We start from the raw sequence: 22077 nt of genomic DNA, 5'->3' as shown, positions 1-22077 counted from the left end.
GATATTGACAGATGTGGAATGATATCAAATGAAAAATGTTCCTTGACATACAAGTTGAATTTGTTTCGTTACCATGCTTGAAACTCACTGCACTAGTACGTGTACGTCTTTCCACTTTGAAAAAATAGAATAGAAATTAGTAGTTCCACCCCCCAACAAAAAAAAACAAAAGTTTTTGCAATATTTATTTGAATGAAAATTCATTTAAAACGTATATTACTGGTAATAATGATAATCAAATATTGTTTTGAAGCAACAGTTTGTACATGACCATTTTCTGTATCAAAGACCACTGATACCACCAGGGGGCAGTATAATAACAGTCAAATTTGCCAAAGACTCAGTAAGCAGCAGAAAAAATCGTTTTTCTTCCCAAAGGATAAAGAATATGTCTGTGAATGTTATTTTATGTCTACATGTGTTGCTATCTATTTGTGTTCAAATATGCATTTATTAGTGTTAGAATTACCCCAAAATTGATTCTTGTGTGATTCTTGTGTTTTACATTGTGTGTGCAACAAGCTAACTTGTTTCTGGTTTGGTTTGGCGAATTTACTATACACTCTTATCCATTATTTATTTTAGTTTAGTCCACACACAGCCACGACGTGTTTAATCCTCTTCATCATCTCCGTCGTCTTCATTTTCTCCCGACTCAGGTACCCACAGTCCAGAGTCGATGCACCTCGCCAGGTAAAACTTGCCCTCCTGTGGAGACCACCACGTCATCATCATCATCATCATCATCATCATCATCGACTCACATCAGGGTGCAGTTTGCCAATGGCCTCGTGCAGCAAGTCAATGTTCTTCTCATCGAAGCTCCTCTGCATGTCCTGACAGAGAAACGGCTGCAGGTAAGAACCACATTTGGGCTGTTGTGTGTGTGTGTGTGTTTACAGTACAGTTGAGGCTGCACAACGGGATCGATATGCCGTATGTTTGTCTGCAAACGAAGCGAAACTCAAAACCCAGTAGAGGCTCACAGGCAGAGTAAACAAACACACCATTAGCTGAAGGTACACAAGAGAAACAAATACGGATATTGACTGGCATTGGAATGAAGATAATATAATGAATGGTGATTAAAAATGATGAATGGTATGGAATACACTGAATGATGTGGAATGGTGTTGATAAAATGTTTGTGCAATATACAATTGGATAATGTGGAACCATTTAGAATTATATGGATGGATGTGGATTTATATTGAGATATTGAAATATATGGAATGATACTGAATGATGTGGAATGGCGTTGATAAAATATTTGCGCAATCTAATTGGATAATGTGGAACCATTCAGAATTATACGGATGGTTGTAGATTGATATTGAGTTATTGAAATATACGGAATGATACAGAATGATGTAAAATGATGCTTATGAAAAATGTGCAAGATGTACTAAGATACTGTGGACCTATTTTGAATTGTTTCAAAAGAAGTGGCGTGATACTGAATTATATGGAATGATGTTGGATGATATTGAATGAATAGCATGAAATGATGCAGAGTGATGTGGAATGTTATTCTGCGAGAGGAGATATTGAATTAGATGAAACAATGTGGAATTCTTTTGAATTATATGGCATGAACTGAAATTATATTGAACTATATGGAATGATGTGGAATGTCATGAACGATGTGGAATACTGAATGATGTGGAATACAATCGATTATGAATTTAGGAGGAGAACGTGGAATAACATGCATTTACTTTGGGTAACGACTTGTAGACCTCAACGGGGTCTAGTCCACCGGGGCCCAATCTCTTCTGCTTCTCCTCCTCCTCCAGCTCCTCCTTGGCCTCCTCCATCCGAATTTGCGCGCAGCTCCGCACTCGCTCCTTCAGCAGTTCCAGCTCGCGCTCAAACGCCTCAAGGCTCGACGTGTCCGCGCTCTGTGACGCGGGCGAGGACAACGTCGCCATACAGACCCAAACACATGAAATTTGCACTTTGCTGACCTTCATACTTGAGAAGAACTGCCGGAAGCAGCCTCGCGGGTCCACCTTCAACGCTTGACCCAAATCCAAGATGGACTTCATAACTATGGCCTGATGGGCCACCTGCTCCATCAAGGAATGCTTCTAAATTAGAAAAGGTACATTTTCATGTTTTATGTACTTCGTTGTGAAAGACTTTCAGCTCAAATTTTTCTTATATGGCCTAAAAGAAAAAAAAGACTATTTGCCATCATGAAAATGCACAGGAATTGACTTACCTCATCTATCTCATAATCAATACAGATGACCACAAGGCAGTTAGCCGTCTCTTCACACACAAGATGCGGATTGTCCGACAGATATTTCTGGCTGTCGTCAAAGCGCCGCATCATCCCTAAGGGTACATAAAAACACACAATTAACACTCGACTAATTTTAGTAATACTGAGAGACAAAGTCCACTGGCTGTATTTAACATTCAATCACACATATATATATATATATATATATATATATATATATATATATATATATATATATATATATATATATATATATATGTTTGTTGATTTATTCATTCAAAATTGTTTGCCTAACCAAATGTCTTAAATTGTCTGGTACTAAATGAATTGGGCGTTAAAATATTAAAATACTAGGTAGTACTTAAGTAACTCAAGTAATAAAAAAGATTAACCTAGTGTAATCGATTACCTTAGTACTTAAGTAACAAAAAAAGTAACAGATTAATTTGGGTACTTGCTTTAGGTAATTAATCCACTCAATCCCACAAAACATGTTTTTATGTTTCTGAGTCATTCAAGGGACAACAAATTCCAGGTACTTATATTTATAAAAAAATATAAAATCAAGTGTTTGGCTTAAAGAGGGTCCAACAAGAACTATAAAAGTAAAAAATCCATTTTAACTGGCAGTGAATGAGTTGATAATAATTAATGATATCCAGCTATGTGAAGACTGTCCATGTTGATGATTCAACTCTTGTGCAGCATTTCGATCATTTTGGGCTCATTTTTTAATTTAGACATGTTGTTGCCATCTGGGTGAAATTTCAGCTCCCTAGTGCCTTCTTGCAATGCTTTTTCTTTGATGTAAAGTACAAAGGAATGGTTGAACTACCGCCAATTCAGACGTGTTATTGATTCGTGCAAGTCAAGCAATTTTCCTTTACCAAAGTGTTGGATTTCCTTGGCGTATTTCTCCGCAAAGTTCTTGTGCTTCTCCACTTTTTCCCCTTGCGTCTCTTCCTTCGCTTTCATGTTGACAATACTCTACAAGGGATACATATATATTTGTATGATGGACATTAACAGCCGTTTGGATGAATTTTGTCATCTCACCTTGTTGAAACCTTCTTTGCTGATGGTGTCCACGTTCCAGGGGAGTCTTCTCTCCTCACGCTTGTGATCCTCCATCAGCTTCACCAACAATCTTTTGTCCTCGCTCAGTTTGCTCACCTCCGCCCGGATCTGGGTCAGGTCGGCGTCCTTTGCAGGCGCCTTGCTTTCCTCCATCGCACGGAGTCGTGACTGGGTCTTGTCTAAAAGCCTGCCGCATTCTGCCAGGTTGCTCTCCAGATCTTCTCCTCTCTGCTGGAAGGCGGCCATCTTCTCCAAACGGGCCTGTTGTCCCCACGGAATCATGGGAGGCTCGTAAAAGATGATTAGCAGCCTTTTTCTTATGGAAAATGCGTATTTTGGGAGGCAACATTTCGAACCAGGAAGTGAAATGTCTCGTTAACCGAAACGGCGCCTATCATCGTGCGGCTGCCACGCCTACTTTATGACATCTTTCTAAAGTCGATCAATCACAAAACAATAACAAAGTAAAAAGCTAATGCTAACAAACTTGCCCACGACTGTGATTTCACAATGCCAAGAAACTCAAAAATTTATGTAAACAGTACAGTGGAACCTCGACTTGCGAAATTGATTTGTTCCTGAAGTTTTTTGGGTTTTTTTTCAATAAGTAGAGCAGTTTTTTTACATGTAAATAACGCTCCTAAACGTGGTCATAGTCGCAAGTTTTCAATTTGTAAACAACACAATTCAGAGTCGTGCTCATACAAAAACCCTTCAAACTCAAATTGTTAAACACATACGTCTTTTTGGCAGCGATATTACGCCACTCATTTCTGCTCTAAAGTTAATCTCAGAATTCCCATTGTCCACAAACGCATCGCAAACATCACTCGGTAGGATTCGTCTTGAAACAATTAAAACAAAATTACATGGTTAAGATCAGTAATTACGAATTAACAGTATTTAGCGCCTCCAAAATGATGAATTTGTCATGACGAGAAGTTTTTTTATAGGTGTAGTGCTGACCCGGTGTCTCATCCGAAACAAGCTGGGCGTGTCGACGAAAGGGTTGGTGACGTCATCGTCGTCCGAAACGTCGATGTGATCCCAGGCGCTGTAGTCGATACCCGTGGCGGTCCCGCTCATCCTTTTGTCCGATGGCGGCGTTCGAACTAACCCGGGGACTTCAAACTGCTCTAAAAACCCCTCTTTGATCCTCTTAGCGAGCCACAAGCTGTTTGCACAAATCCTATTCGAGGCTTTTATAGCAGGGAGACCTGCTCTTATGTTATCTGATACCTGATAGGTGGAAGCAGGGGTTACTTCTTAACCTGGCCAATCAGGTTTCGGTTTATTGACGAGTACGTCAAAAGTTGGCTCTTTTTTTTTTTGATCTAATAAATCTCTCAACCTAAATCAAGTCATTTTTCTGATTGGTGTAAATATGCACACGCAGTTAGAATTTTGCATATGAGTGCTGGTTGGCGACTCTGCAAAAAGGAGGGCTGCGCCGCAGTGGCCGTTATCACAATCATACCATTTCTTTCATTTCTTTTATTAGATATGACATTAATGTTAATATTTGATCAGTAAAATAGTTAAACTGACCAAATATGGCACCATCCATCATCGTGGGCTATTATGGTGTTATTTTGCATTCATTTGAATTTTCAGCTGTAATACAGTAAATACAACACATTTCTTAAGCAAATTAATACATCATCGATGACAGAAATTAATATTATTTTGTGATCAATACCAAAGTATCGGTACGCACCTGGTATCAGTTGCTCAGTTATGAACTACAAAGTACAAATTAGATTAACACAAAATTGTCATGAAAATTGAAAGAAAATGTTATATGCTATATTGAAATAGGAATATCTTTCTTTAAAAATGATATTTCACCCTTTTTTGTTTGCTTTTTAAGTGTGGGGGTTGTGTATCAAATACTGGTGGTATCGGTAATTATTCAGTGGTATTAAACATATTATGTTTACTATATAGAATACTTTAATACTGCATCAGACACTTATGTCCTTTTTGTAAAATACTTTTTTCATTCCTATGATGCCATTTCTATTGTACTTATTGTTTATAGGCATTCTATTCCGTTCTATTCAATAATCAATTCAGGCTAATGAAATATTGACTTGAATTATTAATATTTGCCTAATATTTCTATGATTTAACAAAAACTGTACATCTGAAGCACCACACCACACCATATTGTGATGTTATTATTTTTTATTGTGCATTAATACAGTCTGTTAACACATCAAAAATATTTATTCATACAAAATATTTACAGTATATACAATATATTACAACACAGTTGCGCAACGGCATCCACTTAAGGGATCAATTATCACAGTAATTAACCTTAAATAGTGACAAATATTTGACCTCAGGGCACAAAAACAATGACGGGGGGATTATTTTCAAGGACAGGATGTGCAGTTGTTTCCAGCTTTATATTCACAATGATGACAAGTGATGTCATGTTAAAAAAAATAATAATAATATCGGGTTCATGTTAACGCTCATAAAACAAGTGGGTAGTGTTTTTTTTTATTTTTTTTTTAGTTTACTTAAAAAAAAAAAAAACTTCCAAAAACGGCTTTGCTCTCAAAGTGAACTAAGTATTTAATTTTTTTAAATTTTTTTTTACTTTTTTCACCATTCAAAATGTCCAGTAGCATCACGCCTCTGCATACATGATTTCTTTTCCTCTCTTTGGACAATAAAAGTAAAAAAAATGGACTGTAGGGGATTAATAAAGGAATAGGCTTTGTATTTTTGTGCTGTGTAGTGTAATTGCACATCTAGGGCACTAGATGGTGCTCTCATTGTCAAAGCCTGTGCAAGAGTTTGAAACTTTCAATCGCTGTCAACATTTTTCTTTCAAGATAAAATTAATGATTGTGATTTAAAAAAATAAATCAGCACGTTTCATACCTTTTTGTCAGTGTAAAATATTAAGATATTGTTGTTTGTTTTAGATCAATTTACTTTTATTTTTATTTATTCATTTAATTGTTTTAGAGTTTCAAACGGTTCAGTTGATGAAAAATGTTTCTAGTTTGAATAAGGATTGACGTATTTTTTTTATTTCAGGCACTGAGATACGCATCAAGCTATTTTTTCAGATTCAGAATAAGATGTAACTTGTATTAACCCCTATATAAAGTCAATTTAATTTAAATTAATTAATTAATTGTTTTTAATCAAAAGCTGGACTTTTTATCACAAAAAAAAGGAAATGGCTATTGGTGATGTTTGTCCAAAACGTGTGAAGTGCCAAAAATCTGCTTGTAAAGCGTTCCTGTGGCGGTAAACAGGAAAACAAAAAGACTTCCGGCAGATTCTTTTTTTTGCCTGTGGGACTCGCTTTGCTTCCCCTTGTTGTCGGTGTTGCACTACAAAGAAAGGTCAGTCATTTTACAAGAAATGTCTGACCCTTAAAACGCAACATTTTTATCAGTGCGAGACAAATTGCAGTAAGGGATCTCACTGGTAAAGTGACTTAAAGAAACATGATTGTAAATGAATATAAAGAGAGCTTATTAGCCTGTATATAACCGTAAATGAGAAAAAAAACGGTTTTGCTTTTTATGAAAAAGTGCAAATAAATAACTATATATAACTAAAAATAATTTCAATCTCAAGTAATTGTTTTCACTTGAAACAAATGGAAATGCTATTAATCTGTTCCAGGCTTTTTTTTTTTTCTCGTTTTAAATGAGAAAAATTAGACGATGATTGTTGACATTCTGAGCACTGTTGATGTGAAAGTATGTGAATGGAAAGCCTGGGCGGAGAAAAAAAAATTGGGAAAAAAAAACAAACTTGAAAGGTTGTTAAGTTCTCTTTAAAAAAAAAAAAGTGTCATTAAAAGAGTTAATAAAGTGAATACACGTAATCACGTGTGTGCATTCCTTGGCCACCTGGTGGCAGTGTATTGCAGGCAGAAGGCTACTCCTGCGACAAAGAAATTATAAACCTTCAGTAAACCGCAGTTCTAGTCATCAGAGGATAAAGAATCTATGCCAAGTGGGTATTTTGTCATTGCTTGTCTACACGTGTTGCGCCACAGCATGTGTTCAAATATCCGTTGCTGTCAGACTTTTAACGCCGCACCATCGATGCTACTTTTTTGGCCCGTCCGTGTAGCTAGCTTTAGCATCAAGATCAGCAAACATTGCTTTACATAAAATGGTGTGTGTATAATATATATATATATATATATGTATGTATATACATACATACACACATACATACACAGTAACCAGGAAGCTGCATTTAAATAAATGCACAAACCAGCAGCAAGAAAAAAAGTCACAGTGAGGGACTAATTTCGTCTGATGTTCTCATGAGGACCCTCAACAACAATAAAACAATCAAATATGGACCTGTACTGGGGATTGCTTTATACTCGTTCCATACTGTCTGCTCAAATCTCCTCAGCAGGTAGAGCGACGTGCCAGGTGCGCAAACGTAACACGTCCTTCAGTTTGTACTTTCCCATCCGGTTAAGTCTGTAGCAACGGACGCACACCACCATGATGACGAGGAGCACAAGAGCCACCGCCGCCGCGACCGCCGCTAAAATAATTTTCATGTAGCTGACTGCAAAGAGAGAGCAAAAGTGACAGTTAGCATGGATTGTGACAAATATTTACTAATTATCTAAGTACATTTAAGTAGAGTTTTTTGGGGGGTTTTAGAAAGTATTTTTCCGTAGATTTATGAATATTTAGGTAACTTTTGAAGTGTATTTTGGATTTGTTCATTTACTTTTATTAATTTCTTCATTATTTGTATGTGGTCTCTCGCCATCTTGACCTCATGAACGAGCCTGCTCTAATATCAGCCGTATGAAAATTAAAATAAATATTTTTCCAAGCAAGATGTCTGAGTTCAAGAGGTCTTCATTTTCATCACCAAACAGCGCTACCTTGCGGCAGATTCCGGAAACGCAGCGGGGCCAAAACCACAACAAGCTTTAAAGAAAGTCACACTTTAAAGAAATATTTTGGGATATTTAAAAGTGTTTAGGTTGTGAAAAAAAGATTGCAGAGAAATATTGTCGCATGTATAGCACGAAACCACACATTTTAGGAGTATTTCAGTAGATTTGAGAGTATTTAAGTAATTCTTAGGGAGTATTGAGTTAAGTGATTTTTAGCTAACTTACAGAGTATTTTAGTAGATATGAGAGTCGGTAATTTTTAGGGAGAGTTTCAGTGGAATTCAGAGTATTTGGGTAACCTCTAGGTAAAATGTTGGTTGATTTAGGAGTATTTTGGTATTTTTAAAATGCATGTTATAGATTTAAAGAGAATTAGGGGAACTTTGGGCTGTTTTTGTTCGGTTGAGGCATAGGTACATTTTACGGGGAAACATTGGATTTCAGTGTATTTAGGTCAACGTTACGGAGTATTTTAGTTAATATAAGGCAGGGGTGTCCAAAATGTTTTTTTTTCTGAGGGCTGCATTCAGAAATCTTGAAAGATGTAAGGACCAATTGATGAATTTATTTTCACATAAACTAAATAAAAACTGTAAAAAAGCAAGCTAGCAATTATGCATCTCTATATTGTAGTTTGTTTTTTTTTAACTGCTAAATTAAGGTGTCCTGTTCAAACTAATGAAGCCAATTATATTTTGTGGATTATTAGTTTTTTTTTTTTGTTTTTTTTTAATAGCATTGCGGGCCATTTCAACATGTAGCTTTAGTACATACTGCGGCCCACTGGTTGTAGTTTGTACACATATGAATTAATTGTATTTAGGTATTTTTATGGAGTATTTTAAAGATTTTAAGAGTATTATTGTGACTTACGGAGTATTTCATAAACCTAAGAGTGTTTAGTGCATCTGGTCATTTTTAGGGGGTATTTAAATATATTTAAGGGCATTTGGGTGCCGAAGGAGGTTTTCAGGAACTACAAGAAGATTTAGATAACATTTAGGAAATTTTAGTACATTTAAGAGTATTCATGGTAGGTAACTTTGGAAATATTTCACTAGGTGTTTGGATAACTGTTAGGGAGTAATACAGTACAGCTAAGAGTGTTTAGGTGATTTTCAGGGAGTATAATACATGTAGGAGTATTTAGATAGCTTTTAGGAATTTTTTCAGTGGATTTAAGAGGATTTTGTTGATTTTTACAACGTATGAGTATAACCAAGAGTCTTAAGGTCACTTGGGGTCAACTATGCAACTGTAATGTACTGCATGTGGAGAATCAAGTGTTTTTGTTTTTTTTTAGGTGGTACTTGAACACTTCATAATTGCAGTACCCCTGAATTTCTGAAATACAGTATTTCAAGTTCTCATTTTTATTTGTGTCGTGGAAAGTGATGGTTATCCTAAAAACTTTGGGAAGCCATGACAGCCTCCAGTATCAATATATGCCTTTACTGTATCTCAAGTTGTGCCAGTATTTACGAGAACTTAAATACTTGAAGAATAATTCATCAACTCACCCTGTACGTCCACGTTAAACTCAACAGCGGTTTCTCCCAAACGGTTTCTGATTGAACAAACGTACTGTCCTTTATGCTCCAGGGTGACAGAATCCACTGAGAAGATATCGCCTTGGAATGTTGCGTCGGCCGATGGGCGTTTCCAGGTGACCGAGGGTCTCGGGTTGCCCTCGGCCGAACAGTTAAGGAGAAGGGGATCTCCCGCCGTGAGGCTGACCGGTCCGTAAGCGGGTCCGATGAACCGAGGTTTATCTGCATGTTGACAAACGTATGTTAGTCGGATTGTTTTTGACAATAATGATAAGCTATTTCAGGAGTGGCCTAGTCCGGTCCTCGAGGGCCGCAATCCAACCGGTTTTCAATGTTTCTCGTCAACCGACACACCTGACGTAAATCGGCGTCGTTATCAGGATTCTGCAAAGCGTGCTGATGAGCTAATCATTCGAATCAGGTGTGTTAGTTGAAGGGACGCATTGAAAACAGGCTGGATCGTGGATCTCGAGGACCGGGTTTGCCCACTCCTGAGCTATATGATAAGATATTGTTATCGTTCTAGTCCAAGGAAGTCTGGATATAGCCCACGCCACACTCCGACACTTTCTCACGCGAGAGTATGAATCCTGATCATTCTCGTCTGTTGGTGAAAAAAATCTTTCCGCTTATAAAATGTATTCTGTAGCAATAACAAGCTCTTGTAATGTTTTGTTTTAGTGTGAGGATGACAAGTAGACCTTGTTACATCCATTCTATCTGATCTAGTTCAATGCCTAAAAAATCCAGAACAGTGTGAGACTAAACATATATATATATATTTTCTTATAACTTTGTTTTCAAATTAAGAGCAAACCAATTGGAACATTAAGCAACCTATTGTTAAGTTGTGTTAAAGTGAATTCCTTGCAAAGCACAAGCCTTAATTTATTAAGTTTTATATGGAACTGTATTGTGATTAGTCAAAGTGCTTTGCACTGGTTAGGGGCGACTTGGCTGAAAAATATTTCATTGGGTACATTTCAGAAAATGGTTAAGAACCACTGGTGGAGAAGAGCAATGCACGATTTTTGTATTCAGATAACCTAGCAGAAAACACGAATCGATAAACATGAAGAATATGTCTCATTTGCTTGGTGAAAAATAATTCTAAACACAAAACGCTTTGCAGCAAATGTTGGTCTATGCCAGGATTTGCCCTCCGAAAAGGCACATTTGAGTCAACAAGGACGGTTAAAAAGTGATCAGTTGGAACAGTAACCGTTTCAGGCTTTCAGCATCAAAATATGCAGTCATTTATCAGGCCAGCCTATATGGAGCACTCTAGCTAGCACTTCTAGCTAGCGGCTATAATAGGCCGGCTCTCAGGAGGATGTGTAATTGTGGTCATTGTTTTAAATAAAGTATGTGAGGTTATTTTCATATTGGACACCTATGCCGTCCAACTTACAATAAACAGTGCCGGTGACAGTTTTAGATTCTGTCTTGAGTAGCGGTCCATCGGGTCGCATGTCTTGCAGGGCCTCACACTTATATTGAGCGCCATCATTCTCTTTGGTAACGTTGATGATGTTTGTGAACATCCTGTCCGTCGGGCTCTTCTGTGTGTTGTTTTGAAGGTGGTGCTGCCCCACTTCTTTTCCCGCTTGGTAGAGAATGACGCTGAGGATTCTGAGTGGAGCAACTTTCTCCACCTTGCAGAACAGCTTATACTGTCCACCTTCTACCATGGGCCCGTCGTGATCAAGAAACCCCACCTCGACTTTTTTGGGACGCTCTGCGTAGACACATCGGCAAGAGTCGGTAAGATAAACAGCATTTCTCCATTTCAAACACTTCCTTTTATCGTTATTGATGACGCATGATGATATGACAGCGATGGGAAAGTTACTTCCAAAAATGCAAAATATATTACGTGTCTGCTTCGTACTAATTGGATTTATTGAAATGCCGTAAGAGATATAGCATATTATAAATGACAATCTTTTTATTTCGGCATGCTTCATTCAGTGCCGTTGACGACTATAGCCGTCAAAGATCTATTTTCACAAGCATCTTCTGACAGCTGAAGAAGACACCGTTTTTTTTTCTCTTGGGACATTTTTTTTCCTTTTTACAAGCCTTGCTTGCTGTGTCAAAATGTCTGTTTGAAAATAGATGGTGGGCCACAAAATGCCCACAAGCCACAGTTTGGACACCACTGATTTTAATTAACCTTTCTGATGTCATCAATTCAAAATTTCACATCTTTTTACACGTTTTTTTTTAGCATTCATTTTGCAATCTGGCCGCAAAGTGAACGTTTTGGAGACGGTTTCGAAACGTCCTCAAGTTCAACAAAAAACAAGTTGTGACAATGGTAATTTTTGAATAATTGCTGGGGTCAAATTGAGTTAAGTCCCGTTGTCATGCTTTCATTTGCAAATGAAATACTTAAGAGTGATAATGGGAAAATGAAGCTTCATGAAGCTTCATGTTTTTGTCCTCAAGATGGTGCTCTTGGTTAAAAAATAAACACTCGTGCAGCGGAAATGCATTAAATTTCTCTTTTTTTTCAAACAAGAGTGCCATCTAGAGGAGTCGAAAAATACTACAAATGCTTCATGAAGGTGTTTTCCCATCACTAAAAAAATCAGTTTTTAAATAAGTCTTACGGTAGACAGTGATGGGCAGCGTGTCACAACACTGGGAACCGTTGCCCTTGTTGTAGTAGCATATGACGGACGAAGGGTACGCATCCATTTTTTCCACCGTCCACAAAATATTGGTCCCGTTTTCTTGCACTTCGCCGATGGAGCTTTCCAAACCGAACTTCCTGTTGCGGCAATTGTGTTGGCAAACGGAACAGCTGGCAGAGGCCGGCATGCCAAACTCTACAACCAGCCTGGATGGAGTGAAGACGGGCTTGTCTGCGCAGTTGTCATCTGGAAGGCAAAAGGGGATTTACTGAAAAAAATCTGAGATTCTTGGCACATGTCAAACCGTCTTAAAATTCAATAATGGAATCTATCATTAAAAATTATTACCATAACTGCAACATCTAGCTAAACATAAATGGCGCTGCAACACATGTAAACCAACCATAAAATGCTATATATATATATATATATATATATATATATATATATATATATATATATATATATATATATATATATATATATATATATATATATATATATATATATATATATATAGTATCGCAAGACACATGATGTTTCATTACAAATTTCCTCTTTTCAATTCCCTATTTGTTACGTAATAACTCATTCATTACCAGCATATTAGACCATCAAGCCCAACAGGGAAAAATTAAAAGATTTCAATGAAAAGAGAGCTGGTAGGAAATTTCTGCACTCTTAAAATAAATGTATAAAAAAACGTTTTTGGGAGTGAATGATTTAATATTAACAGCACTTCTCACCCCTGTGTGGAAGTCATGCGGTCTCATTTTTGGAAAAATTCCCCTGGCCTACTTCCTCAATTCTTAGTCACGCTGTCAAAGTTCATGGTGAGTGCGAGTTTGGTTTGATATTCTTTTCACCTCGTGTGAGTAATGAAAATCAAACCCGTACAGTAAAAACTTCAAAACTTTGGAAACACTTTCAAATTCAAATGCTCTCAAACACATGACATATTTTTATGTTTTTAAGAGTCCAGACACTGAATTCCAACTACTGATTTTTTTTATTTTCTTTTTCAAGTTTCAGGCCAAAGTAGGCTCTAAACTAGGTATAATAAAATAATAAAATATTACCTAAAGTAATCAATTACCTTAGTAAAGAGTTACCAGTATCATGCATTGCAACTTAAGTACTGTATTATATATATATATATATATATATATATATATATATATATATATATATATATATATATATATATATATATATATATATATATATATATATATATATGTTTGTATGTATAAAAACACATTTATATACATAGTTTCTAATGTAAACTATGTATCGTGTCTGAACTCTCACAAAATGGTGAAAACTAAATAAATGAGTTAAAAGCTCAAAAAAATGAAAGCTATTCTTGAAGATGCTGCGATGTGAAAGTTGTTCTGGGTCATAAAAAAAATCGAAAAATAAATAACATCTGAGAAAATATGTGCAAAGAGCAATTTTATTATTTTTTTTAATTTAATGATTGAACAGCATTTTACACCTGTTTGATTCCTTATCTGTTGCTACGTAATCTTAATGACCTCAGAATGAATTTTCAATGCAGGAACAAAAGATGAAAACATTGAATTCGAAGGCGTTTCCAAACTTTTGACCGTACTTCAAAATGATTTCTGTTCTCCTTTTTTCAAGAGGAATCATTCAAGACCCTATGGCTTTTTTTTTTAATTAATTACATAAAAACTTCATTGGCTTAATCCACAACCGTTTTCAAGTCCATTTTAGCCCGAAGCGAAGCTAAAATACTTCTTGAACTCACCGCAGCCGAGCACATGAAAGTCGCTCAGAAAGCCAGACAGCAAAAGAGCAGTCCAAAATATAAAAAAAGAAAACATGATATCCAGTTTATTTCAAATCGCCTGGTTTAAAAAAAAGAACATAAAAACCGAAAAGAATGCAGCGTCCTCCTGCCGAAATCTTCTGTAGAAAACTCAAAGTGAAAGTGAGGGGGCCTCGCCTTCACCGTGTCCCCTTTTGAGTGAGAGAGCCGAATGCCTGAGCGGGTCACCGCAGTCACGTGACCAGAGAGTGAGCAAATGCGCCGGCGTCCCGGAACTCTCGCTCTTTGGGGGAAATTCTGTTTCTTCTCAAAAGTGGATGACTCACCGGGAATCAAATCCCCAGCATCCATTCACCAACATTGCAAAAACATGAATCCGACCTTATCACATTTGCGGGGTAAATCCTATTTTTACTTTGGGAATTTTAAGTGCTTCACGCTGGCTGAAGGGGCGCTGACTTCCCTTATCGCACACATTCCTTCTGAGGAACCCCCCCCCCCCCCCTTTTTTTTTTTTACAGGAAAACACATGCTGGACAATGGTACCGCCAGGCACTGACATTTTAACTCTATCTTGTCCTGTTTTTAGATACCAAAAGGATTTTTTTCCAATCGGATGGGGACCATGAGAGTATAATTCTCATTCGGCCAGTAACTGTAGACTGAAATACTCTAATAACAATTGGATTCAAAGAAAAATAATATAAATGTAGACTGAAATACTCTAATAACAATTGGATTCAAAGAAAAATAATATACCCAATAAAATACCCAATATTTGCCTTAATTTGCTCAAATTTCCTGGGTTGTTTCCTGCAAAACTAAACAAATTCTTGGTATTGTCACACACACAATATCAACATTGCCATACTAGCATGCCAAGCCCCCCCTAGGAAAGAGAAAACTTTTTGCCCCCCCCCCCCCTCCTCAATGTGCTGACTATAAATATGAATAGTATCCATAAAAATTGCTTAAGTATACCTGAACATATATCCTTTTTTAAAAATTCACAAAATAAAAAAAGCGCGATAAAACAACCTTCAACAATTGTTAATTATTGTTTACTACATTTATACAGGTTACCACTTAGTCCAAAACTGAAAAAAAATAACCAAGTGCATCAAAGTGTCTGAAATTTAAAAAAAAAGAGGAAAATTCTTACTTTATTGCAATTACACTTCACATGACAAAAGCTAAGCTAAGCCTTTTCGCCGGGGTCATCCGCGGCCCCACCAGCATCACATCATGGCCCCCTAGGGGCCCGCCCCACTATTACAGAACCACTGATATACAGTAACATGACTTGCCAAAGTCATAAATCCATAAATCATACAATATATGCAGTATAAATCATACTATACTATATACTGTAAGTCCATGGTTCCCAAACTTTTTGTAAGCACTTAAACCCTCTGTGAAATATTTTTTACACCCCAACCTGCACCAAAATGTTTGGGCTGGAAAAAAAAAAGTCTTGGGTCTGATTTGTTAAACAAAAGAACTGTATTTGTGGTGGTGTATCCACCAGGCATATTTTTTTGAACAACTCCAAAAGAAAGCTTGTGTAACATCATGTATTTTATTTCTGACTCATCTGCCTGAAAATTGCATCATTAATGACAGTGTCCATCTGTGTAAAACTTCACATTGAAAGCATACAACATTTTGCAAAGGAGTCACTATGCACAATTTATGAGTAAATTGCTCCCGTTTCCAATTCATTTGCTCTCAATTTGAAAAGCAACTTGTATTGTTCCTGTCACACCATGAAAAAAAGCATTTAATTTAATTTTTAATTTGCTGCTACCTGCAGAAACCCTGTTAAAATCTCGCATACCCCCTGAAGAGCCTTCACGTAACCCCAATGTAGGGATGGGAAAATGAAGCTTCATGAAGCACCTATGTTATTTTTTTTACTCTTCTAGATTGTGCTCCTGGTATAAAAACTCGAGCGCAGCGTAAATGTATAAAATTTCCCCTCTTTGATTCAAGAGCGTCATCTAGAGGAGTCATAAAACACTCAAGTGCTTCATGAAGCTTCGTTTGTCCATCACTGGGTACACTTCCCACATCTTGAGAACCATCAGTCTAAATGGACAATGGACTCTCGTATTTTTCAACACAAAAATAACAGATGAAATGAATACAAATCAAAAATTTTAAGTATCTTGTTGGGCTGCCCCCTCCCCATTTGTCTCTCAGGACACGCTCCTCTGGCGCTTGACGTCAGACCGGAGTGGTTCTCCTGGCGGCGCAGTTTCCGGGCAGCATGTCGTCGGCGTCCCGAGTAGCGGCCGTTAGAGCGTCCAACGCCACGTCCGTGTCCTTAAGCGCGTAAAGCATGAACTCCGAGGCGACCGGGGGGGGCAACCCCGGCAAGGCGGCCCCCATCTTGGCCCCCAACGGGAGCGAGGGCTCCCGCGCCAAGGACGCCAGCAGGGATTCGGGGGCCGAGTCGGCGGTTCCGCTGTGATTGCTTCTGCTGCTATGCCGTCGGGGACGGTTGTTGCAGTAGCGATTGCGGTAGTTGGACGAGCCCCGCGAGACGGGCGCTTTGATGAGAGACGGTCGGCCGTTGGTACGGAGCTGCCGGTGTTTTTCGATGAACACGTGCACGGCCAGCACGCCCACCATCTCGGCCAGGACGAAAGACAGCGCCCCGAAATAGAAGGACCAGCCGTACGAGTAGCTCTTCTTGTTGTCGCTCTGGCTGGGATCTCCCGAGTTGGCTGATATATACACGATGATGCCGATGATGTTGCTCAAACCTGCAAAGTGACACCAAGGAGCATCAAGGGCAGAAGAAAAAGCCGCATTACTCGGAAAACGGCCGGGTGAAAAAGAACTTAACTATTGGTCTAACTGACCAAATGATTGGGTTCATTCCATTTTTGAAACATGCAAAAACAACATTTGGTTATTTTTGACCCAATTGTCCTTAAGGCGACTGCTTAGTGATAGAAAAATGTTCGATAATACTGTCACATATTTACTATTTAGTCAAGATGACCTGTGGCAAAATGCTGCCCCTTAGTGGTCAATATTGGTACTTTGACAGACATTGTCGTGTATGCGTTGTTAAGCAATGGCTCTTTCTCACTTTGTTTTTTCTTATTTAATGATGTAGCCCAAGTGAAAGACTTCCCCAGCCAAGTAACCTCTAACCAGTACAAAGCAATTTTGGATTAAAAAACAAAAAAAGACTTAAAACACTAGTGCTGTGCTATCTATTACAACTACATTGTGTTTTGCAACAGACCAATAAATGGCTTGATGTTCCAATTATTTTTCTCTTTTTTTGGAATGAAATCCTGTCATGGCATTAAAAAAAAAAACAACAACTTTAGATCAAATTTGCTATTACCTCCTAAAGCCTGATACAATCTCACATAATAACTTACTGCAATTTGAGAATCAATGCTGAAGAGTACTTATTGAGTTGCACACCTGCAGAGACGAAGAGAATTCCCGCCGTCAGGATGACGTTGTAGCGTGACCTGTAGAACTCGCTGGCCGCCACGCACACGCCTCCCAGGAACAGCAAGCCCACACTGAGGATGGGGAAGAGGCTGGACGCTCGCACCGCTCCTGAAAGAAACACGCCGCAAAAATTAGTCACTTTGCACTATGTACTAAATTAACTAAGTGAAGAAGTTAACACTGTTGTCTAATTTCCTCTTTTAATGGTTCCAAAACTTCCTTTTTTGTGCATAGTATCTCTGTGGTCAAACTACATTTCTCGTAATTCATAAATATGAACGCAGGAAGTAGTTTTAGTTGCGGTTTGACATAAACGTGAAAGTAAACAGGTTAAATTTCTATTAAACTGTGGCAATGAAGTGCAAATCACACAAAAAAAACGAGGCAAACAAAAAAAGGAATTGCAAATGAAATAAAACACCTTATGAGAGAGAAGCAAACAAGAAAAAATGTGCAAACAAGAAAGAAAAAAGAAGAAAAATGAAAAAAAAGCACAGTTTCTGTCGTTTTTCGTTTGCCTTTTTTGTTAGTGTCTTTTTTTTTCTTCTTTTTTCTCGTTTGTATCTTTTTTCTCGTTTGTATCTTTTCTCTTGTTTGTGTTTTTTTCTTGTGTGCTTCCTTTTTCTTGTTTGTGTCCTTTTTCTTGAGCCATTGATCTTGATACATCTAGCAAAAAGCGTTAAAAAAAAACACCAGGAGGATATAAAATGACTATAGATTGTCCAAACAGATCCAGTCCACCCTGATCCCCGTTAATGTGGGTTTTACCCAGTGAACTATATCCACTTTGTTTCAATTCAGTTTTCTACAAGTACAAGAAGCAACTTTATAAACATCCCATTATGGGCAGCAGAGTAGTTTCTCACGTAGCAAATATTCAGCGGCGTCCTGCTCGTAGTCGGCATCCTCGGCAAAATGATCGATGTCTTTGCAAACGCCCCGGAATGTCCCTGCAGAGATGCGAAAACTGACGTAAACCTTATTGAGCATTTGATTGCGCTCGGCTCGTTTGTTTTCAAACATGACACGCTTCATGAGCGGATGACGTTTGCCATATCTTTTTTTGACCCGGTCCACTTTGGATGCTTTTTTTTTCCCCTTCCAATAGTGGCTTACATAATGCTTAATGGGATGGGTGGGCATCGTTTTGGATGGACTTTGGTATTGATTTTCCTGCTTTGGCTTCAGTTTTGCCGCAAACTTCCTGTTGTTTTTTTTTAAATTTTTTGGGAGTTTTATATATAGTTTTATTTTAAAGTAATAGCAGGGTTTATGTGAACAAATGTCCAGCATGCTTTACTGCTTTTTTAAATGTTTTTTTTTTTTGTACTGTCTCACACACACACACACACTCTCAAAATTGCAACTTCAATGTCTTTTGACCCCGACGCATACGTCACATATTGACGAATATGTCCCTTTGCTCGGCGCCAATTGAGCGGTATTGATGATGCGGGTTCATCGCCGTGGTTACTGAACAAAACTCATTGAAAGGATGCAACTTGCAGGAAAAAAGGCTCATGTGGAAAAACACCCGTGAAGCAGGAAAAAAAAAGACAATCTTGCGCAATTTTTACCACGTCTTAAAATGACTCTTAAGTTATTAAACGTGGGTTGGGGTTTAAAAGTAGAAGTTATTAATAATATTTGGGCTTTGAAAGTAGGTTTTTAGTGTTTAAAAGTAAATCCAGGATTAGGGCTTCATGGTAGGGTGTAAAGGTTGGGATTTTAAAGTACAATTTTAAACTTGGAACAAAGTAGTTGAAAGTAGTTTCAAACTAGATGTACGGTTTTAAAATAGTTAATTAAATCCTAAATTTGGGTTTAAAAGGTTTCAATCCAGGATTAGGGTTTCATAGTAGGGTGTTAATCTAGGGTTAAGATTTGAAAGTAGGGTTTTCAGTTTAGGATGATGTTTCGAAGTAGGGTTTTAAACTTGATTTAGGGTTTCGAAATTGGTTTCAATCCAGGATTAGGGTTTTATTGTTGCGTTTTAATTAGGGTTAGTGTTGTTGATTAGGGTTAAGGTGTCAAAGTAGGGTTCTAAATTTGGGTTTCAAAGTATGTTTTTAAATTAGGTTTAGGGTTTCAAACTTCTATCCAGGATTAGTTTTTTGTTTTTATTTGATCGAACATGTGTTGTGACGGCTTTTTTTTTTTTTTGCAGAAAAAAAAATGTATTCATGGCCTGTCTTTTTTGTAAATGTTGTTTTAAACAACCGTGGTATTTTTTTTTTTTTTACTTTTTTAATGGAAAAAACCCATGGATTATGGGAAGGCATTTCTTTTCTAAATAAATAACTATAATAATAACTATATAATAATTGTCAAACGTTTTTTTCTTCTTTTCAAGAAAAAAAATGTCCATGTGTAGAAATTTATCACTGTATGCTTTTTTTATTCTAGGAAACAAACGACTTTGTATAGTAAAATGTGTAAAATAAAAATGATAAATAAAATAAACATTTATACTTGTAGTGTAGTTTAACAATAAATATGGATAAATAAATTTAAAAAAAACCAGTTTGTTCATTTATGACCACGTATAAAAATATACCGAAAATATATGATTTTTTTTTCATTCTTGGAAAAAAAAACATGGATTATAAAATGTATTAAAAAAGAAGAAGAAAAATAAAACCAACATGTATACTTGTAGTAAGGTTTCAAAATAAATACAGATAAATACATTTTAAAAAAGAATAGCCTTCACACCCTAAATAATGATAATTTTATTTATAAATTTTTATCACAGTATCAAAGTATCTCGGAGAAAAAGCCTATTTTCAAACGTGACCATATAAGTGTTGATAAAAACACTCAACTCATCAAACTGCCTTCAAATAAGATAAAAAATAATAAATAATATCTATAAAAAAGCCGCACCATTTTTTTTAACAGGACAAACACAAAAAACTGATTTTTTGCGGTAGTTGGCAGGCAAAAAAATCTAAAAATACACAGTAAAAAAAAACAAATTGTCCTGGTAAATTGAATAAATTATAAATGAAAAGTGAAATAAAGATTAAAAGATTATAGCAATAATACTAAAATTTCAGTCATTTATTTTGAAGAATCCATGTTTAATTTTGGAATTTTTTTTTTTTTTTCACCTTCAGTGCAGCAGGTCCTCCACAAACCCGAATGGGTGAGCACTTCCTCGTTCTTGCGGACCGTCTCGTTGTCGCCCAGGTTCTTGGAGCGGCACATCCCACGCGAGTACAGCCAGTAGTCGGTACCCACGGCGATGGTCATGAGGCTGAAGGCGCAGAAGGCCCCCGCCGTGGTCATCAGCATCATCACGCCTCGGTTACACAGCCTCATGCCTCCGGGAAAAAAAACAAAAACGAAAAACCCCCCTGGCTTCTATCGCCCTTGAACACCGCTCAACTTATTCCAGCGAGTTAACATTTTGCTTTGTTACATTACATCCTTCCGGGGTCCGTTACATGACAAAGTCCAAAAACAAAGACTCAGGCGAGAACCTCTCATCATGGCGCACATGGTCTACTGTGATGGAGATGTTACTTGCTCTTCATTGCAGCATACTTCCCATCACCATTTGTGTTTGTCCAATCAGATTCCAGCCTCTCTATGTTGCCATGTCAATCTAACCCGCCCGGGGCCCTTGGTGGAACTTGATCGATAATACCACTGGGAATGCTGGCTCGTTCCGTGTCAAACCGTCCCCGATTTTGATTTGGGTGAAACTTGGTGGACTTGTTGATAGTGATGGTGCGACACTAAATCAAAACATTTGGGTAGGTCGGAGAAAGGGTTTGGGAGCTACGGCCTTCCCGATTTGGACTTTTTCGGCAAAAAGTGGCATGGCTGCCTTCCTTTCAACCCTTATAGTTTAGGATCTACTTGGGTCCAATCTTCACAAATCAGGTATTGTTGGACTTGCCGTGTTGTGCTATGAATGAAATTCCTCTCTTGAATCACACCTTAGATCACCCATTTCCACAATTGAGTGACTGGAGCCTTTGCTTGGCGGCTAAAACCATAGCACTAGATTTAAATAAATCAATCAATAAAAATAATCAAATTATATATATATATATATATATATATATATATATATATATATATATATATATATATATATATATATATGAACACTCAAATAACATAACCTTATCTAAGTTAGAAAAATAAAAAAAGGTCCAATCGACTAGTGCCTGACTGAATCTACTGCAAAAACGATGGACCAAACTCGCATTAGTAGTGAATTGGTCTTTTTTGTTTGTTTGTTTTTGACCCAACTGGTTTTGGAAACAAATACATTTTGGCCATGCTTTCTTGGATTTTCAAATGCATTGTCAACTCAAACTTGGTATATTAGGGTAATGTGTAACATATGCATAATAATAAGA

General features: G+C 37.3%; 3 protein-coding genes and 1 long non-coding RNA gene across 6 annotated transcripts; 1 reads left to right on the top strand and 3 right to left on the bottom strand.

Annotated features, from left to right (window-relative positions):
• Positions 1–229: 229 nt before the first annotated feature.
• Positions 230–4506, bottom strand: LOC148421474 (hsp90 co-chaperone Cdc37-like). 2 transcript variants are annotated; one of them, XM_088418501.1, is made up of 8 exons: positions 4292–4506; positions 3305–3586; positions 3136–3235; positions 2225–2340; positions 1968–2090; positions 1719–1901; positions 765–836; positions 230–708 (listed from the first exon to the last, which is right to left on the bottom strand). In XM_088418501.1, exons 1-8 carry the CDS (start codon positions 4409–4411, stop codon positions 613–615), a joined length of 1092 nt encoding a protein of 363 aa, XP_088274627.1. In that variant the 5' UTR covers positions 4412–4506; the 3' UTR covers positions 230–612. The 2 variants fall into 2 exon arrangements, with proteins under 2 accessions (XP_088274627.1, XP_088274628.1); XM_088418502.1 differs by lacking the exon at positions 765–836.
• Positions 2253–17336, top strand: LOC148421472 (uncharacterized). Its single transcript, XR_015866044.1, has 4 exons — positions 2253–2346; positions 9840–9976; positions 11368–11551; positions 16424–17336. It is a non-coding gene; the product is annotated as an uncharacterized LOC148421472 (long non-coding RNA).
• Positions 6483–14688, bottom strand: LOC148421473 (vascular cell adhesion protein 1-like). Its single transcript, XM_088418500.1, has 5 exons — positions 14201–14688; positions 12403–12672; positions 11199–11525; positions 9758–10009; positions 6483–7894 (listed from the first exon to the last, which is right to left on the bottom strand). The coding sequence occupies exons 1-5, from the start codon at positions 14274–14276 to the stop codon at positions 7719–7721; spliced, it is 1101 nt and encodes a 366-aa protein (XP_088274626.1). The 5' UTR covers positions 14277–14688; the 3' UTR covers positions 6483–7718.
• Positions 15261–21333, bottom strand: LOC148421471 (voltage-dependent calcium channel gamma-3 subunit-like). 2 transcript variants are annotated; one of them, XM_088418504.1, is made up of 4 exons: positions 20815–21333; positions 18568–18651; positions 17669–17809; positions 15261–16989 (listed from the first exon to the last, which is right to left on the bottom strand). In XM_088418504.1, exons 1-4 carry the CDS (start codon positions 21023–21025, stop codon positions 16448–16450), a joined length of 978 nt encoding a protein of 325 aa, XP_088274630.1. In that variant the 5' UTR covers positions 21026–21333; the 3' UTR covers positions 15261–16447. The 2 variants fall into 2 exon arrangements, with proteins under 2 accessions (XP_088274630.1, XP_088274631.1); XM_088418505.1 differs by lacking the exon at positions 18568–18651.
• Between the last annotated feature and the right edge of the window lie 744 nt (positions 21334–22077).

The sequence above is a fragment of the Hippichthys cyanospilos genome, chromosome 7 (genome assembly GCF_059441005.1).
Source record: "Hippichthys cyanospilos isolate Australia breed blue-spotted pipefish chromosome 7, RoL_Hcya_1.0, whole genome shotgun sequence".
Taxonomy (NCBI): domain Eukaryota; kingdom Metazoa; phylum Chordata; class Actinopteri; order Syngnathiformes; family Syngnathidae; genus Hippichthys; species Hippichthys cyanospilos.
This window is presented reverse-complemented; position numbering and strand designations above follow the sequence as displayed.

Excerpts from the sequence above, each read along its gene's own strand:
- LOC148421474 (XM_088418501.1), bottom strand. The coding sequence starts at position 4,411 with ATGAGCGGGACCGCCACGGGTATCGACTACAGCGCCTGGGATCACATC. Across the intron at positions 2,091-2,224 it reads TTGATTATGAGATAGATGAG|AAGCATTCCTTGATGGAGCA; the intron begins GTAAGTCAATTC and ends TTTCTAATTTAG. Across the intron at positions 709-764 it reads TTGGCAAACTGCACCCTGAT|GAGGGCAAGTTTTACCTGGC; the intron begins GTGAGTCGATGA and ends TGGTCTCCACAG.
- LOC148421473 (XM_088418500.1), bottom strand. The coding sequence starts at position 14,276 with ATGTTTTCTTTTTTTATATTTTGGACTGCTCTTTTGCTGTCTGGCTTT. Across the intron at positions 12,673-14,200 it reads CTTTCATGTGCTCGGCTGCG|ATGACAACTGCGCAGACAAG; the intron begins GTGAGTTCAAGA and ends TTTGCCTTCCAG. Across the intron at positions 11,526-12,402 it reads GCTGCCCATCACTGTCTACC|AGCGTCCCAAAAAAGTCGAG; the intron begins GTAAGACTTATT and ends GTGTCTACGCAG.
- LOC148421471 (XM_088418504.1), bottom strand. The coding sequence starts at position 21,025 with ATGAGGCTGTGTAACCGAGGCGTGATGATGCTGATGACCACGGCGGGG. Across the intron at positions 17,810-18,567 it reads CGCCGCTGAATATTTGCTAC|GAGCGGTGCGAGCGTCCAGC; the intron begins GTGAGAAACTAC and ends TGTTTCTTTCAG. Across the intron at positions 16,990-17,668 it reads AATTCTCTTCGTCTCTGCAG|GTTTGAGCAACATCATCGGC; the intron begins GTGTGCAACTCA and ends GTCACTTTGCAG.